Genomic DNA, 19,188 nt, shown 5'->3' on the forward strand with positions numbered 1-19,188 from the left:
TCCGCCCTACAGCTCTGATTTGACACCTAGTGATTTCTTTTGGTTCCCGAATATTAAAAATAAAATGCGAGGCCGACGTTTTTAAACGCCTGAAGCAGCTGTAGAAGCTTATTAAACAGTTCGTCTTGGATGCAACTACTTCTGGGTGGCAAAAGTGCGTTGCAAATTGGTTAAATCGAATGAAGAAGTTAATTGACTTCCAAGGAGAATATTTTGAAAAACAAAAAAGCTATTTTCATTAATAATTATTTTTCTGTTTTTTTTTTCATTATTGGGCGCAAAATGTAAGAGGAAACCCTCGTATTTTGTTTTTACATAATTTTGAGAATATAGGATAATGCCCCAAAGGAATTTAGAATTTGTTTTACATTTAAAATATAATTTAGGACCGCTTCCGTTGAGGTTCTCCACCAAGCCATTTCGTCGGTGCGTTTCGTAGTTTGTTAAGAGGTTTATTGCTAAATAATTTTTTTGATAAATTACCCATGTCTCTATTGACTGGATATGATTCCTAAAAACTTGTAGAGAAACTTAAGAGAAAGCTACGTTAAAAAGAAAAGGTCAATTCCTTGTTGCTGAAGAAAGCAGCTGACAGAAAATAATTCCAGCACTGTTTCGAGCAACGCTTGATTTGCATGGAGCATTGTGAACATAGCGTATATGTAAGTATTTATGTATTTTGAGGTGACAGTAAGTAAATTAGTGTGAAATTATAATATAATCCAATAGTTCAAGACACCCATCCTTTCTCTTTAATAGTTACACAATGTAAGCTAAAGCAGAAAAAATCATGAAAGGAACAAGATGGGATTTTGCCTCAGCTTACTTAAATATATGCAAAACTTTTGAGTGAGGTTTTTCCAATTTAGCGCTAAAATTACGAAAAATATAAGTTCACTGGTAAACTTCCTTTGTTAGAAATATTTGTTAGAAATATGCAATATAAAAATACATCTTTTTTCATGCAAAATATATGCAGCGCAGTTTCATGACCCCAACAATATAAGTGATTTTTTTTAACCGAATAGTTAAATATTCAAGTGAGCTAGTGAAGGTAAGCTAAGCGCGCTATACCGGAAATAATTGAGGGCAACATTCAAGTAAGTTGAATATTTTATGCGAACAAAATTGGAATTAATTTTCGCTTATGAGCGAAAGTACGCACACGCATGCATATAAGAGGTTTATTTATGTATGTATATATGTATGTATGTGTGTAGATGGGTTGACGTATGCAGATATAATATTAAAACCTTTAAATTACGTGAGTACGTCTCTATGCCATTATGTCGCGCATTATACATATACGATCTATATGGTAACCCTCTGCCGGAAGTTTGAAGTTCTAAGAGTTACCACTAATATTTGGAAAGTTTCCAAATCATGCTGATAAATTGCAAAATTTCTCGCACGAGTTGCCTGCGCAGAGAAACAACCAAAATCTAACAACGTCAAATTGAAGCGCAAAACTAACTTTAAATTGATCAAGAATTCCCGTTATGGTGGTTGTGATGCGCAAGCAATCTGTCAAAAATCAACTTGGCCTTAGTGCACACTTACCGTTAAGTTAAATCAAGTAAACTGTGTTAGTGTGCAGACACTCGTTTAGCGGTGAGAGGGAGTGGTGAATGTGCTGAGTTGGTTATTTCAAGCACTGGCGCCCGTTCAGCGCTGGCAGGACGATGTTTTGAAGTGCTCTAGGCACTATTGACTCTTGTGTGCGGTGTCACTTGTGGTGGTAGCATGAAAACGTGTCACGGACATGTAAAACTACTTTGATGGCAAATGTTAAATTGCACGAATTTGATGGAGGCGTAAAGTGGAACTGGAACATGGCTAAATTTATTTTGCATGCCATACTTGGCATCTGGCGTAATTTTAAGGTTGGACAGCTTTGCTGATTTTGTGATATTAGTTTATGTAAAATATGCTAACCAAAAAGGGATTATCAAGTTTTTATTATAAAATAAGTGAAATTATTTCAATAATTCGAATTGAGTTCTAAATTTAGCACACAAGATACGATACTGATGCCTTTGGGCTCAACAATGGCGACTGCACTTCTGCCTTTTTAAGCTGGATAAACATGTGAAGTTAGGAGCTGGGGAGTTTGTGAATCTCCATTAATTTCAATTTGCCCGGAAGCAGAAAATACAATGTAGAGAATGCAAAAGTGGCGCCATCCACAGTACCATTTTTTTGTTCTGGGTGAATGTGACTGGATCGGTGGTTTTGAGTTACGCTTGCACAGACAACAAACAAAATAAACCATTATTTGAAAAGTAAGTTGAGGTTAGGTAACAGTATTAGCCACCCTCCGTGAGGGTGTGAAGAAACCTTTTTATGTCTACAGATCCTTTGTGATACCCCTAGTTTTGTTCAAGTCGCAGCTCTAATTCTAAGTGTAGTGACATCATTTCGTCTCTCTAATAAACGATAAAATATTGGGTATGGCTGTGGATTCTAAGTGCGCCAGACATCAAAGACGTAAGAGCTTAGGCAAAGTGTGCAAAGTTAATCAATCATGGATCAAGGGCATATTCTGATTTAAAATTGAACAAAAAAAAATATTAAAAATTGTTAAAGTACGAATGATAATAAAGCCTCCAAAGGTAGTTTCTTCGTTGTTTGTTAATCGCTTTCACTTTCCTTCGTTTGTTTTGTTTCTGTTCACGATCAGTGTAGATTACGTATTGTAATATAATCGCTCATGAGAGGGGGCGCTTGGATGAAAAATAAAAATCGTCCATTCTGATGCCATTTCAAGGGGTTAAAGGGATACAAATAGGAAATATAGTGTTATGAAAATCCCTGAAACGCTTCGCAGCAGTGATGACGTTTTGTTTTAGATTAAAGTAAATTTTATTGTGGCCGCCATAGCCGAACGTGTTCGTGCGTGACTACCATTCACGAGTGCATAGGTTCGAGTCTCCGTGCATTGACATAAAATGATAGAAAACGTTTTTTCTAATAACGGCCATCCCTCGGCAGGCAATGGCAAACCTACGAGTACATTTCAGCCATGAAAAAGATCCTCATTAAAACCACTTGCCGTTCGGTGTCGGCGTAAAACTGTAGGTCCCTCCATTTGTAGAACAACATCAAGACGCACGCCACAAATAAGAGGAGAAGCTCGGCCAAACACTTAACAGAAGTGTACCCGGCAATTATTAATTTTTTGATTGTCAACCATTTTAATCTCAATAAACATATTTTTTCCAAAACGCCTCTGGTGATTCATTTTCATTCGCTCAATTTTCTATATTTTGCGAGAAAAATATTGCTCAATTGAGGCGTTATTATATGAAAGCTGACTGAATAAATTAACACTTTGTGTGTCGCCGAAAAATTGTTTAAAAGCATGCGGTTTCTTTACCAAATTAATATAACCCCAAATGTCACACTTTTCTAAGTATTTAGATCAGTTTAGATGTCTTTTGAATCCATTTAATTCATTTTACGCACAAAAGGGCTTAATATTCGCGCACATCCTATGTATTGAGGAAACCTGAGTCTTGCCGTTTTACACGTCCCGTAACATAGCCATTTCCTTCAAGACCTTTTCATAGTTGACAAATTACTATTAAAGAGCTACATTTTAGTTTACATTTTTTTTAAGTTTTTAAACTATAATTTTATTTCCATTTTTTAATTCTAACAAGTCTACTATTTTCAGGATTATTTGCATTCTTATTAAAACTATTTTACCTATTAATAAAAACTGCATCTCCAAGTCGCCAAATTCAAGATTTCAAAGCAATTTCCATTCACACTGTCACCAGATAGCATAAACACAAACCATGTGCCTTCTGTTATTTGCAGTCAGAAGGCAGATCAAAAATTAAACTCAGATATTGATGCTGAATTTTAGCTAGTTTGCGGGTGACTACCATTCAGTAGCGCTAGGGTTCGAAGCCCGCTGTGAGCACCAAATACCAAAAATTAGCAGTTGCACCGCGACAGGCAACGGCAATGAAAAATCATAAAAAATTATCACAAATAGGAGAAAGAGCTCGGTCAAATACCTAACACCATATATTATATATTTATTATATCATTAAACCTGACAAATCTACTATCATGCAGAGTTCATACAAATTCTAATTTTATCTACAGTAGTGTAGTGTGGAAAGTTGAATAAAAGAAATTGGCTTAAATTCACACCCTTAAGCTTGTTAAATGTATAATACATTTCAGGCAAAATGCGGTTGTGTTATAAAAGAAAAATGTCATGTTTGGAAATATGAATTGTATGAATGTGCAAATTTGGGAGCTCTCAAAACTGCTACTTTGCTCTGACTAATCAGAAAGTATCAACATGTGACAACCCAAGCATAGAAAAACAGCTTGAGACTCAAAGTGCAGTCAAAAAAACACCGCTAAATGGGTAATAGTATATTAAAAAATGTCAATATTCATTAGAATTTATTGTATCGAGCACAAAGTTGGCCCTTCCGAAATAATATACTTATAATTTCCAATAATCCAAATATCAAAACATACTGGACGCACTAACACGCATTTTTCAGAATCGATTTCAGTTCTCGCAGCGAGTTCTACCTTTTATTTTCCATCGATTGAAAGCGGGTACCTCGAAGTGTTTGAATTTCGGAGAGAGAAAACAGTCGGTCAAGTGGATATAGTAATTCTTCGGTGATATTTGTTGAGTTCGTGGCTACAAATTCATTTACATTGATAGTCTTGTGAGATGGTAACATCTGCATCGTGGTGTGAAGTGTATGAATTTTTTCCAGAAGTGCAACGAATTTGACGAATTTGCGCTTTGAAACCTCTTTGTTTGGTGTAAATTTGTTTTTTTTTGTTAATTTTTACAATCCCTTCTAAAGAGTATCTATTTATCTACATGAATATAAATGCAAGCTATTGAGTTTTTTTAAATCGTCAATTGTTGGTTCTTATTGTACAGACTGCCAGGCTAATTCAAGTGAACTCAAAAACTATTTTTGGTTAAAAAGTTAATTAGTATATTTTAGTGTAACAAGTAAAGAAATTACTACTATACTATATTAAATGTTGCCCTCTGCTGCAGCATATATTGCAATAGTAATTTCCAACTGTACGCACTCACAGAAATTATACGAGGTGTGTTCAAAATGTTAAGTGAATTTTCATATTTATTAATTCATCGATTTCTATTTGATATCTTTCAAAGTAGTCCACTTAAGACATAATACACTTGTGCCAGCGTTTTTTTCAAATCCTCGAAGCAGGTCTGATATGCACTTTTTGGTATGTCTTTGAGTCTCTCAGCGATTCGGCTTGTATCTCCTCAATCGTCGCAAAACGCCATCTTTTCGTGGGGGAACAGAAAAAAGTAGCAGCGCCAAATCTGGTGTATACGGTGGCTGAAGCATAATAACGGTTTTGTTTTTTGGCCAAATAATCTCTCACAAGTTAAGATGAATGAGCTGGTGCATTATCGTAATGCAAAAGCCATGCATTTTTTTCCACAATTCCCGGCGTTTTTTCGTATTGCTTTTCGCACATGGCGAATAACTTCCAGGTAATACTCTTTATTTAATCGAAGAAAACAGTGAGCAAAATCTTGTAATTTAATTGAACTTTTCGTGCTTTTTTTGGTCTTGGCTCTCCTGGACTCTTCTATTGGGATGATTGGGTTTTGGTTTCGATGTCATAACCATAGTTGTATTATATATCCGTCATTCGTCACCAGTTATGATACTTTCAAGCAAATCTGGATCATCGTTGACGTCGTTCAACAATTCTTGAGCGATGATCATGCGACGTTGTTTTTGGTCAAAATTCAGCAATTTTGGCACGAACTTTGCTGCCACATGCGTTATGCCCGAAATTTCAGAAAATATTGTATGGGCCAACCGATATGCCGACATCCTCAGCAACTTCTCTAATTGTGATTCGACGATTCTCTATAACAATTTTCTTCTTTTTCTCAATATTTTTATCGGTTGTGATGTGCTGGAGCATCCATTCACATCTTCCCGACCTTCTGTGAAAAGCTTGTACCACTTGTAAACATTTTTTTGACTCAAAGTACTCTCACCTACTCTACTGTTATTTTCATTTTTTACACATAATTTGATGCAACTTCTTTGATCCATTTTTTTCGAAAGCAAAAAATCGCCGAACACGCAAAACTCTTGTTTTTTTTATGCCTCTCACAAACAAATTAAACATTTTATATTGCTAAAACCGTGAACATAGCTTCAAGACGAGTGTATCAACATAAAAATAAAATAATAATCGAAAGTGGTATGCACGTAGCCCGCGAAGTTTGAAAATTCACCTTATTTTCTGAGCACACCTCGTATGAGAGGGAAAAGGTAGAATAGCTAAGACTGCAGAAAATTTTTGAGAGTTTCCTTAGGAAAAACAAAAACAATTTTAACAGTGCAAACAAGGGCATAGATAGCTAAGATGGCAGAACAATAGTATGCAGTTAAATGCAGAAAAAGTAGTATTTAGCAGCAACAAGAAAAAACTGCTGGCAAAGTGAGCAAGAAAGTAGAAAGAAAGCTTTGCATTAGTGCAATTCCTTCACCGCCTTGTGCAGCAGCTGCAAATAATTGCATACTATTCGCAGATTTATAATTTACTACAGGATGTTCCTAGTGGAAATATATTTTTAAAAATTAAATTAAATAAACCAAACTAATTACTTTTGGTATAAGTAAAAGAGTTTCAGTGGCGGTTTGTTGTTGTTGTAACAGCATAAATATTCCCCATACATATGCAAAGAATACAGCTGCAGTTACAATCCTTGGCCGGATATAAATCCGGACCGTTCCGATAACGTAGAACCGACAGCGACAGTAAACCGCTAGATGGCGCATAACACCATATATTAGTTCGGAAAGGATTAATGGGCTTCTGAAATTAAAGATTCTACACGTTCATATGGTCTCATTATGACATCTGTTTGAGAAGGATCCAAATTTCCTTCCTAAGCCTTTTTATTACGATACTACATCTGTCATTTGTAAAGATATCACTCCCGTCACAATTTGTAGGCAGAACTTTAAAGGTGAAAGCACTTTTATTAAGATTATTACAGCTTAATAAATTTTTTCACAATTCATCCAGTTTTATTCACACTGAAAATGCCCCGAGAAAGTGCGAAATTAAAAATTGTGGAAAGCTTAATCGCAAATGCTGTGGAGGAAACTTCGTTTATTATATAGCATGCATTTGCTTAAACACTTTGTTAAACATAAAAAAAATTTCAAAAAAAAACTAGAAGAACTTGAAGAGTTTTAAAAATTTAAATAAAAGTAAAATTTATTTCTTATTATATTTGCTAACAATTTAGCTCAGCCATCCCGATTCGTTTTGTTTTGTTCTGGCTCCATTTCGCAATTCCTATATTTGAACATTTTTATGAACCTCTCTTTTTCAATACCCAAATTTGCTTTCTCCAACTTGCCATGTATTAGAAAATGATCATGCTTGACTGACAGGTACTCGGACGTATGTTTCTCCGTTGTTAGTCTTATACAAACAAAATACACTTAAAACACTACCGACACATAGCTTAACGAATTAATAAACTGACTATGAATACCACTACTAAAAATATTAGCGTCAGTTTACGGGACTCGACAATGTGGAAAACATACGAACGCTATAAAGAGTTCGAAACGGGCACTGCCAGTCATCCAACTCTGAAACTTATGAAAAAATTCAAAAAGTGAAGAGAATTATTCTCGGAGATCGTCGTGCGAAAATCAGATAGATATTAGCCGATTCTGTTGTTCCACTTGGAGCACTACGATGCCGTTATGTACAAAGTTTTGGGCATGAAAAGAGGCTTGTGTCGCGAGTGTGCAGAAAGTTTGATTTTATAAAATAAGCATTGAACGCTCCTTTTTATCCTTTGCAACAAACAGCCGCTGTAGTCGAGTGGGCTTGGGCGTGACTATCATTCGATAGATCCGGATTCAAAAGCCACGGAGGCTATGAAGCATTAACGATTTTGCTCATGGTGTTCACTTCTCAGCAGGTAATGCAAATCTCACAGTATATTTCTGTTAAGAAGAAGCTTCTAATAAAAACCATCTGCCGTTCGGAGGCGACATTACAGTGTTGGTGCGACCAGGAATGGAACAACGTTAAGAGGCGCACCACAAATTGGAGGTGAAGCTCTTGCAAGCACCCAAAAAAGATGTAAGCGCCAATGTATCTATATACAATATATACTCGTATAAGCATGTGAACGTAACTGCGTTTTTCCACACCACTTCAGTTGCCAACCACGGCGTATACGTAACTTGCATCGAAGGTATGAGCTGCCAATAAATTCACAATAGACCACTAATGTCTGCTCTACTTTCACTTGCTGCATTCGTCGAAACTTTAGGATACTTCATTTCCTACAAGTTATCCGATGAATAGAAGTAGTAGAGAATGAAGAATGTAAACGCAAACACGAAAGTCAAGTGAAAACTTTTCGACATTATCGTTAATTGCACTTTAGATGTTGCTCTTTGTGGTATGGATACTGCTGCTTTTATTTTATTTTCAACTCTCCCTATGATACGTGTAACTTTGAAATTCAGTGCAAATGACTATCCAACGAGTACAACAAAAATAAAGCCAGAGCTCTGAGTGGCAATGCTATGTCACGTTAGTCACTATGTAGCGCAAAGTAGTGTAAGAATAAAACAATCACACGAAAAAAAAAGAAAAAAAGACAGTCAAAAGCTACTGCAATAGCCACTTTGCTTCAACTTTAACCCAAGTTAAAACATTAAAAGCAAAAGTTTAAAGTTAATTTGTGCAATTTTAGCACAATAGTTGCTCGCTACTCTACGCCAGGCATACGTAAGTACATTCATACATACATACGGGTATGTACATATGTTTGCAAATACAAGCTTACAGGTATATCGACACCGTTCGACTCTGTGGAAAGTTACCAGCTTGTTTCTTTTTGGAAAAGGACTTAATGTGTTTTCCAAAGCCGAACATTTTAGTTACTAGTGATTCAAAGTGCGCCTTTTTGTAATGAGTTTATTGTTGATAATTTTCAAAAGCTAACATCAAAAAGTTTACTGTTAGCATACAAGTGACATTCACTCACTCCTGAGCATCTAAGATTCAACGGAAATGGTAAGATTTTGTTGAAATTGACAGTAATATCCAAGGATCTCAGTACATACATTGAAAATATGCTGAAATAATGCATTATTCAATTCAATTCAGTTTATTCGCCTATGACATATTAATATTACAGACTAGATGCACAATGTGACAATTATAAGTTATTTGTAATGAAATATAAGCTATTACATACATATTTACAAAGTCAAATAACTGCTCTAGCCATTTGAATATTCAATTGTAGGTTTAAGTACAGATCATGGCAATGAAAAATCATTGCTAATTTTTTTTATGCATTAAATTCCGAAAAAGTTTGAAGATTGAAAGTATTGTGAAATTAGTTGGGAACTGTGGAATTAAATGAATATTGGAAATGCAATGCTTTATTTGGTACTCGACTCAAGGAGTTCAGGGATCTCATCGCATAAATTATAAAATATTTATTTATTAAGAATAAGAATTTACAAAAATACCGAATTGTTACGAATTTTCCTTCGTTAAACTCAAATAAATCCCTTTCAATAACTCTTCTGAGTTCGATTACTAGATTGCCAAAATAGGAAGTTCTCGTCCGAGGCTTGTCTACTCGGGCTCGGAAGTTTCCCAGAGGATACGTGGGCTAATCCCGGACATTGTGAGCTGCTTGAATCATATGCAGAAGAATCGTCCTGGCCACTCCCAAGTGGGGAGGTATCACTTTGTTTCCAACCCTTCACATTCATGTACGCGTTCACTTTAAGACTGAATCACTCTACTACTTTTCATTTATTCGCTTAAGAGTGCAAATTCCAACTGATGACCTTATCGGCATGCAACTTTGCTTATATAGGTATATGCTTAATAGCTATCGAAATTTCTAGATCTTGCAGCTCCTATCATCTGGCAAATTCTGTTGTAGTAGCTTACTAAACCCCGTCTGTGTGATATAGTCACCTCTCATCTTCGTCCAACTCATCTAGTGGTAGACCCAGAAAGTGTGCTCTGTCTCACTATCAAGGCAGGATAATTCATGTTTTTGTTTTGGCATCTCGTTCGCTATTGTTGCCAGTCGGTTCGCGAAACTCCTCGTTCGCAACAATATAGGTATAAGTATTGTACTTAGTAAAACTAGTTTTAGTAACCGTAGTAATCTCCAAATTGGTCCATTTGCAACAGAACTGCCATTCATAAATGCTAATTGGATGAAGGTGACCTTCACACTTAATTCCTCTTTGCTGTTAACTGCTCTGGACGTTCTCGCAGCAGACGACTCACACTTGCATTGCAACTGCAAGCTTTGTGTATGATGTTCGACACTTGTCCTCACAGCACTTGGAACACCCTTGTTTTGCAACCGTTGGAGCCAGTAAAGACGTATACGTATAATGTTCCTTGGTTGGAAGGGATTAGGGGCTAGGTATAATAGATGGCCATCATCTGCATATATTATTTACGAAAGTAAAACAGGTATCAAGTATAGCCCCCTCTCAAAATCTTTAACTGCAGTGAGCTGAAAATTTATTATATTTAGGTTACTGCGCACTGAAGCCAAAAATGGTCTATGGTGCATCATCATCATTTTAAGGCTTTTTAAAAAATGTGGCACATTCCGGGGCTTATTGTTCCATTATTCATATGGGTGTACGGCACTACTACCAAGGAGGTGCAGCCGTTTTCTGCCTAGTACAAGGCATTTACAAAGAATGTGCTCTGAATTTTCTGTATCCATTTCCCAGAATCGGCATAGTATGCTCTCAGAGAGACCAATTTTGTTTAAGTGGTATCTCAGGTTACAGTGGCCTGTAGAGTAACCAGTTAAAGCTCTTAAGTCTACTCTGCTGATTAAAAGAAGCTTATCAGAACTTCCTCCGTCCATCGATAGAACTTGTTGCTTTTGCCGCTGATCGATAGGATTTCGTCAGTGTTCAGCGAATATCTTCTCTTCCCCCCTCCCGAGAAATTTGTTAATGTGGCCCTTTGTAAGTCCACAGAAAAGAAGGCTCAGTACCAATTAGAGGCGTATTTGCGCCTTTGTTAGCTAGATGGTCCGCTATTTCATTTCCCTCATGCCCCCGTGTCTAGGAACCCAGCCTAATAATATTGTGCTGAAGTTCCCGAACATGTTGAGGAGGTTCAGACAGTCGTATACCATTTTTAAGATGGTTAAAATGATAACATTAACGAAACCAACGTAAGACTGAGTCTTGTCGAGGCCATATGTTCCCGAGTGGAGTGAACAATGAAAAAAAAAAAAAAAAAAATGCGGCCTCGGTAGTCTAGCGTAAATGCATTAGCCTGTCATCCCCGACGAGTTGTGGGTTCGAATACTATGTAACGCACGGTCCTCGCATTTTCCAAACTTACCTATTTTCCTAGTTTCTAGTAAAAAAAGAAAAAAAATAATTCTTTAACCCCAACAACCTTATCCTTCCAATCCCCTTTACTCCCGCGCAAAAAGTCTGCGCATTACTTGCATTGTGGCTGCTAAAACAGGCAAAAAAACCAACAAGAGGAAGCGGGCAATCGCGGTAATAGCGCAGACACAAACACCAAATTTAGCGAAGACCTCAACCATCTGTGTGATCCTTCTGCCAGAAAAATTTGACACACAGATGGCGCTTCAAGCAGTAAGAAGGCGTTGTTCCTAAGCAACGACAGGTGGACATTCCCACTATTCAGGACTGGTAGCGGCAGGCTAATCACCTACCCTGTCAGAAAGCAAATTGATTAACGAAACCAACGCAAGACTGAGTCTTGTCGAGGCCCTATGCTCCCGAGTCGAGTGAACAAAGAAAAAAAAACAGTGAGGTGAGAAAGGTTTCCAAAGCTGTCTGTAAGCAAGGGTGGTAGGTTACTTGGTTTGGCCAATGACTATGGTGAAAAACAGAATTGTGAGGCAACTTCAGCTGCCATGTCTCGGGAGTATTCGCTAGCCGAAATCTGCATGGTAATTTCACATATATTCACACACTCGTTATTTTTTTTTCGTATATCACTAACACATTCTTATTTTTTTCGTAAACAAACCGATCCATAACTCCTGCTCTCTGCTTAGCCCAACCGCTGATTTTGTCAAATTCGCTGAGAGCCGGCTAAACGGTCTGATATTGGTCACACCATTAATCATCTTTTTACCATGGCCTGAAAATATGTAAATGTGGATTCTTCTCATTTTTTTACGGAGACTTTCCCTCACACAGAGAGATTCTTGGTTAAAAACTCGTGCTATGAGAATTGCGAGAAAATGCAATAATTTGCGAATAAGTAGTCACTTGATTTCTTTAGCAAATAAGTGCATTCAGTTTTTGTATTCTATGACTAAGACTAAAAAAATTAAATCGCTAAATTTTTGTGACTAATTATTAATTTTATCTTTTGTGTTAGTCATTAGATTGCAATCATTTGAGTGAAGTCTCGTTTTAAAGTCAATTAAAGTTATTTGATTGAGCTCTCATATTAAAGTCATTTGCAGTAATTTTCAGTCGTTTCATATCAGGTATAGTTGGGCTATAGTCAGCAACCTGCATTTTAGCTGTATTATATGAATAAGTAATAAAGTAGTGAAGTACATATTTGTTTAATTTTAATTTCTCCTCTTCTACCTTTCTTGTAAAAAAAAAATTTGATTACATTTGTTGTAAGAAGTGACATACATTATGCATGACACACGTTAATTGCACCGAGTAATTAATTACTTCGTAATGCGTATGTGATGTTGACGCTTTCTAAATATATGTACATGTGTGAGTGCAGTGATGTCTATGCGTATCGCTATGCAGAAAACGATTTGCGTTATGGATGATATTCAGTGATACCATTGTTGCCTCAGTGCTATGTCCTGAAGCTGAATTAAAAAAGATTATCTGAATTTCTATTATCTTTTAAAGGCTACTTATCTCACCAGGTTGATATATCTACAAGGTCGATACGTCTTCGGCGATAACCATACTGCACCGTTATCCTACTGTAAAGCCTACAATGCACCCCTGCTTCGCTCAGCCGCCGTGGAAATACTCTTTTTGTGTGAGTCAATACTTAATACACCAAGTCGAGAATTACAGCTTCAAAAAATTGTTACTGCTAAAAATAAATCATGGCTTATAAGTTCCTATTTCCTGGTCTAAATGATTACATGCCATTATATAACGAATTGGCAAAATCTGAACCAATTCCCAACTCGGTTTAAGGGATTTTTGAATCCGCTCCTGTGCCTTTTCTTCAATTTTCTAATTATTGATTTCGCTTAATCCACGCTGAGAGTGATAATAGCTGTAGTAAAAGTAACAACAACTATTATAAATGACACTCTACAACAACAATGAATGAATGAAGGTGCCGAGTAGCGGGAATGTCCTTCGCTGGGAAGGTGTATTAGCAAGCGTTTTGCACACGGCACACTAAGTAACAACAATATTTGGGTTTGTGGTAACTAAATTATTAGAAAGTGCCTTCTATTCGCTTTACGTGGGCTTGGTAGGCTTAGTTAAAAATTAAGAAGAAGAGTGAAGACAGAATAAATTTGGTTGCTGAAGCAAATAGAAGTCTGATATTTTAATTTATACAAATCATTACATACATTTTTGTAAATGGACTGGAGCATGAAGTCATTAAGTGACTTCACCAAATAATTAATTAGTTATAATTATGAAAAAATTCTAAATGAAATTTAAACTTAATTTGTTTAGTTTCAGAACATCAGTCAATGCCTGAATTCAAAAATTCGGGCCATTGATTGTGATTTCAACGGCAAATGGATTTTTATGAGGAGCTTTTTTATGGGAGAAATACTCTCGGACGTTTGCCATTGCCTACCGAGGGACGACCGCTATTAAAAAAAATGTTTCTGTTATTTGATATTCTTGCACGGAGATTCGAACCTACGCACTCCTGAATGGTAAACACGCACCAACTCGTTCGGCTACGGCGGCCGCAATGAATTAAAGATATTTAGAGACTTAGATATAGTCACATGAAAGCGCTTGACTTATTGACTTACTGCTTTATACCACCTTCGACCGGCAGATGGTCTTTTTATTACTAAACTTATCACACTCATTTTTGGCTCCCTGTGAGCATTTGATATCCTTGAATTTTTTTGGTGTAGTTTTTTTTTCAAGACAGAAGTATAATCTACAATTCGTAAATAATTCTTGAACCGAAAGACGCAACATGAGCGAAATTGAATTGGTCGCCACTATCTATGCCGCCATGTAATAGAAACTTTCATCAAAAAGAGCGACGATCCGGCACTACGTCTAACTATCAAAATTGTATATGATGAATAGTAAAACAGGTGCGCTCTTATAATAATTTGTGGTATTTTCTACTTATGAAATGAGTAAAGATTATCTTCAACGGTATAAATTGAATTGCACAATTCTTTGATACTCACCACTGGGTAAGATCCCATTTTCACATTCTTTGCCATATCCATCATATCCAGTGCTAAGCGAGCAATGCATTTGGCGTGGTCCTCGCAGTGATCGGGCAAACCAGATACGGCCATATATTTGTCGCCAACTGTCTCTACCTGAAAGAAATGAATTAAGATTTCCAAAATATTTATTGAAATTACATATATATATATGAGCTGTAAAGAATTTTGAAGTAAAAGTAGTATGATATTTCCACATTGCAAGCAATTAAATAAATTTTCAATGTCCATTAATCCCGTAGAGATTAATCCCGAAAGCGGTATATATTTGAGTGATGTTAAATGTAATGTAACTTATGTAATGAAACTTATGACACAAACTGCTCGTATGGAGGAATCATCGGCTCATATTTCTTTAAAGACGAGGTTGGCGCCAATGTAACAGTGATAAACTATCATACTTTTTGATGCCGGAAATTGAAGCGCGTGATATCCACAACTATTGGTTGCAACAAGATGACGGTACTTGCTATACAGTCCATGAAATAATGGACTTGCTGCGTCGTCTTATCGATGAGCAATTTATGAACTTTGATTTGAACTTTTATTTGTGGGGTTATGTAAAGTCTAAATACTTTGTGTATAAACCACGTTCAATTGAGGCATTCGAAGTAAAGAAGTCATTCGATATTTTAAAGGGATTATCTTTTAAAAATAAATGTCATCAATGGTTCTACACAAAAATAATAAAGATTGACCCATAAATTTGAATTTTCGTTATTTTATTTCAATTTAAAATCCGATAGCTCTAATGTAATCACCGTTTAGGTAGGTAGGTAAGACGGCCGTGCCGTTTTGATACCATAATGTGGACTACTACCTGTGAAAAGATTTAGGGAAGAGAAAAACCGTCTACAGCCATCCAGTGCTGTTGATGTAGTGGAGGAAAGAAAAGGGAGATAGGCTGGAGATAGTCTTCACGCCATCCACAAAGGGCACGCTAAGGAATCTCAAGCGCCTAGTCGCCAGAGTCGGACATTTTGCAGAGAAAGTGTTCCACAGTGTCTTTCTCTACAGTATCCCCACAGCTTCTGCAATAGGTGCTGTACGGAATTCCAAGCTTCTCCGCATGAGTGCCGTTCACCCAGTTACCAGTGAACACCGCATTGAGTTTGGAAATTGAATGGCGGGGGATTCCCATCACCTTAAGCCTTCTGTTTCTGTCGTATTGAGGCCATAGTGTTTTCGAAATAGCATACGATGAGACTGACCTCCATCCGTCTTGCGCTTTTTTTAGAAAAAAAAAAATAGTTTCCCTTTAACAACGGTCAAGGGGACACCGTTGTCTGAGAAGGGTGCAGCTGAAACCGGTTCTGTCGACCCCTTTCTGGCAAGCTCATCGGAAATTTCATTTCCCTCTATATTCCCGTGCCCAGGAATCCAGATAAGGGAAATGTTTCCTGCACGTTTGAGTTCCTCCTTACAGGAGTTCAGCAGAAGAGAGCTGCAATACGGCGACGACAGGGCTTTGATCTCAGCTTGACTATCGGGGAAAATATTAATGTCTCCCTCCCAACAGCGATCGCGAGGTATTTTGCATGCCTGCAGGATCCCGAAGACCTCTGCTTGAAAAACGCTGCTTGTTTCCGGCAGTTTAAAGGAGACTGAAATACTGGCTGATTTAGAGTAAGCCCCCGCTCCCACTCCAGACTCCATCTTGGATCCGTCAGTGGAAACAGAGGTATCTTTATCCGTACCGACTTTTTCCAATCTTACCAGCTCGGAAAGATATTCCTAGCACAACCCTCAAAGCACAGTTTGTGGATGGAGAAGTCAGTGCGAAGAACAGAGAAGGATCACCCCTTAGTTACATATTATCTTTGTCTCTTTCCTATTGAAACTAGACAAAAATGAATTGGTTTTGAAATAATGCTTCATGTTAGAATTCGAATGTATTCGAGCAGGGTTACTTTTACGAGTATGTCTTCCAAAATAAATTACCTAATAACTTAGCGGCTGCCATAGCCGAATGGGCTGGTGCGTGACTACCATTCGTAATTTACAGAGAGAACGTAGGTTCGGTAAAACACCAAAATTAGAAAAACATTTTTCTAAAGCGCTCGCCTCTCGGCAGGCAACGGCAAACCTCCGGGTGTATTTCTGCCATGCAAAAGCTCCTCATAAAAATATCTGCAGTTCGGAGTCGGCTTGAAACTGTAGTTCCTTCTATTTGTTGAATAACATCAAGACGCACACCACAAATCGGAGGAGGAGCTCGGACAAACACCCAAAAGGGTGTACGCGCCAATTGTATATATAACTTAGCGAGAAAGCAAATTAAAATTTCGGTTCAGGATAGTCACCTTGCTGCTACTTAGCGTATATTCTCCGCATTCTCTATACATAGAGAAAATTATAAGAGAAAAAAATGACGTCAAAAATGAATCTTTAGATAGTGGATGTAATTTCAACGTTATACGGAATTCATTTAGTGTTAGTTATGAAAATGGTCTAAGTCAAAAATTTGAAGAAATTACATATAAACATAACTTGAAAATAGTACGTGACCCTACTAAAATAATAATAATTTTGAGACGCTAGGCTACAAATTTTTGATGTAATACTTTTCCTGTGAAAAGGTGATAAATTCAAAAGCTCATATCGGGAGTAAAATGAAGCTCAGGTTTTGTCAATCACATATGATACTTTACTGCTTCTCTTAAACTTTTACTAGCTTTAAGCGCTGCCTTAGACTGTTTCAGTTAATTGAGGATTTTTTATTATTTTTTCTTTGAATATAAATCCCTAATTGACATTATGTTATTTTGGACGCATTTTTCATATCAGTTCTGAATTTCAGTTTGGACGCTCTGTTTACTACTCTTTTCCCCTAGCCTCCTAGTACTCCTCTTTCGTCTTCATCCCCGCAATAGAATAACTCTTCAGGCGGACGCACATAACTTGAAGTTTCATTATTTATATTATCTGTAATGGTCGCATCATCATCTTCATTCAAATCTTCCAGCCATCCATTTGCCTCCTGAATTGAAGCTTGGCGAAAAACAAACATTATGTTCATATGATTTTCGATGAGGCAAAACTGTACTTGCGTTTACGTATGAGAAAACATACGTAACATTTTATGAATAGCTAAAGCTCATGTCAGTGTAAATATTGTATTTCTCGACACTTTATTTTCATTTGGCCGTTTAGGATTCAAATATTAAATTTATGCAAATTTTTAGTTATATTATTTTGTTTTTAAATAAAAAAGCTCACTTTTCTGTCAAACACTACCAAAATTGACGCCACGAATGAGAACGTGAATAGCGCACGCTGTGAATAGCGCAAGCCTTGAAATGAGAGTAGATTTTTGACAAATTTTCAAAACAAATCTTTTTGCGTATGATATAACATTAGTTGTCATTGGTAAGTTAAGGCAGAAAAATGTGAAAAGTCTTTTGATGCTTCAAGAGATTCCCAGAAAAATTAAAGAAGAAGAAAATACGCACATGAATATTGGAAAGCCGAGTGCAAACAAAAGCGCAATTATATTATGGTTACCATTAATAGCTTCATATTAACCTCAACTGTTGCTTGTATAAGTGCATTGATGCAATCATTTAAATCCACTTACATACTAAACTTACTATTTTACGATTACTGCTGCCTGTGTGTGCCTTCGTAAATGTTTATCTAGAGGAAAAACATCCCTGTACTACTTGTCGTTCATATATATAACTACATACTCCCACATATAGGAATATATATATTTGTTGTTTATACACACATACCTACATATGATCCTGACAAACGACCCAGATTTTTGTGTGGTGAAAAATTTAATTTGGCGTCAATTTATGTAATTTCCCCAGCAGCAGCACTTGGTTAGTAAGTCACTCAGTTAGTATACAAGTAGTACTCGTATGTAGTCAGCGAGCCAGTGACTCAATCTCTTGGTAAGTCAGCCAAGCAAACAATGTCAGTTAGTCGGTCAAGTGTGTGCTGTTGTGGTGCAAAAAAGTTGCAGATTGTTTAAATAGCGAATGAGGGCGAAGCGCTGTAGGCGAAAGCAACGTATGTGTATTCGTCCTAGGTTGCTTTGTAGAAGGGAGTTTAAGTGAGTAAACTTGAGTGGGTATGAAATGTAGTAGAAAGTGTATATGGAAGCGTGAATGTGTGCGATGGTGCATGTAAACTTTTAATCTGTCCCGCGTCGATAAATAACTCCTCTTATGCTCATTACTTTGTAGTGGTTGAACTACGCTTTAAATGTTTTGTATTTTTTTTGCTTCGACTTAATATTTTTCAATTTTATCCTCAAAGGATTTATTTCGTTCAACGAATTTTTGGAAGTGGTGTGAAATAAGGATGAAGCTGTATATTTATCATTTTATGATTTCATCAGTATTTTTATCATTTATTTGATATTGAAAGATCGCGTTAAATTCAATAAGGACACGGCGCGACAAACCATATCAACACTTTTACCAATTTTGGCTATTTTTTTGTTCTTAATATTCATTATTTTCATATAAAAGCTTAACTTATTGTCTAACACAAACCAAGTTAGTCTGATTTTCACATTAGGTACAAAATTCCGCAAACTTTTCTCATGTTTCAAATTCCATGGTTTTTAATTTGAATTTCTTAAAAGATTTTTGGCATGCAGTTTTATAATATTGTATAATATAAGTGCAAGTTTCAAGTTGCTGAAGCATCGCATTAATTTTTTT

The 19,188-nt window shown here is 36.6% G+C and overlaps 1 protein-coding gene across 5 annotated transcripts in view; it reads right to left on the bottom strand.

Moving 5' to 3' along the window:
• Positions 1 to 19,188, bottom strand: part of LOC129251489 (guanylate cyclase soluble subunit beta-1) — a 227,492-nt gene that overhangs the window by 159,079 nt on the left and 49,225 nt on the right. For all 5 annotated transcript variants that reach the window (XM_054890827.1, XM_054890839.1, XM_054890826.1 and 2 more), the window contains exon 12: positions 14,471 to 14,608. In XM_054890827.1, the coding sequence (XP_054746802.1) occupies positions 14,471 to 14,608 (138 nt within the window). The remainder of the gene's footprint in view (positions 1 to 14,470; positions 14,609 to 19,188) is intronic.

Source organism: Anastrepha obliqua, chromosome 1 (assembly GCF_027943255.1).
Source record: "Anastrepha obliqua isolate idAnaObli1 chromosome 1, idAnaObli1_1.0, whole genome shotgun sequence".
In the NCBI taxonomy this organism is placed as follows: domain Eukaryota; kingdom Metazoa; phylum Arthropoda; class Insecta; order Diptera; family Tephritidae; genus Anastrepha; species Anastrepha obliqua.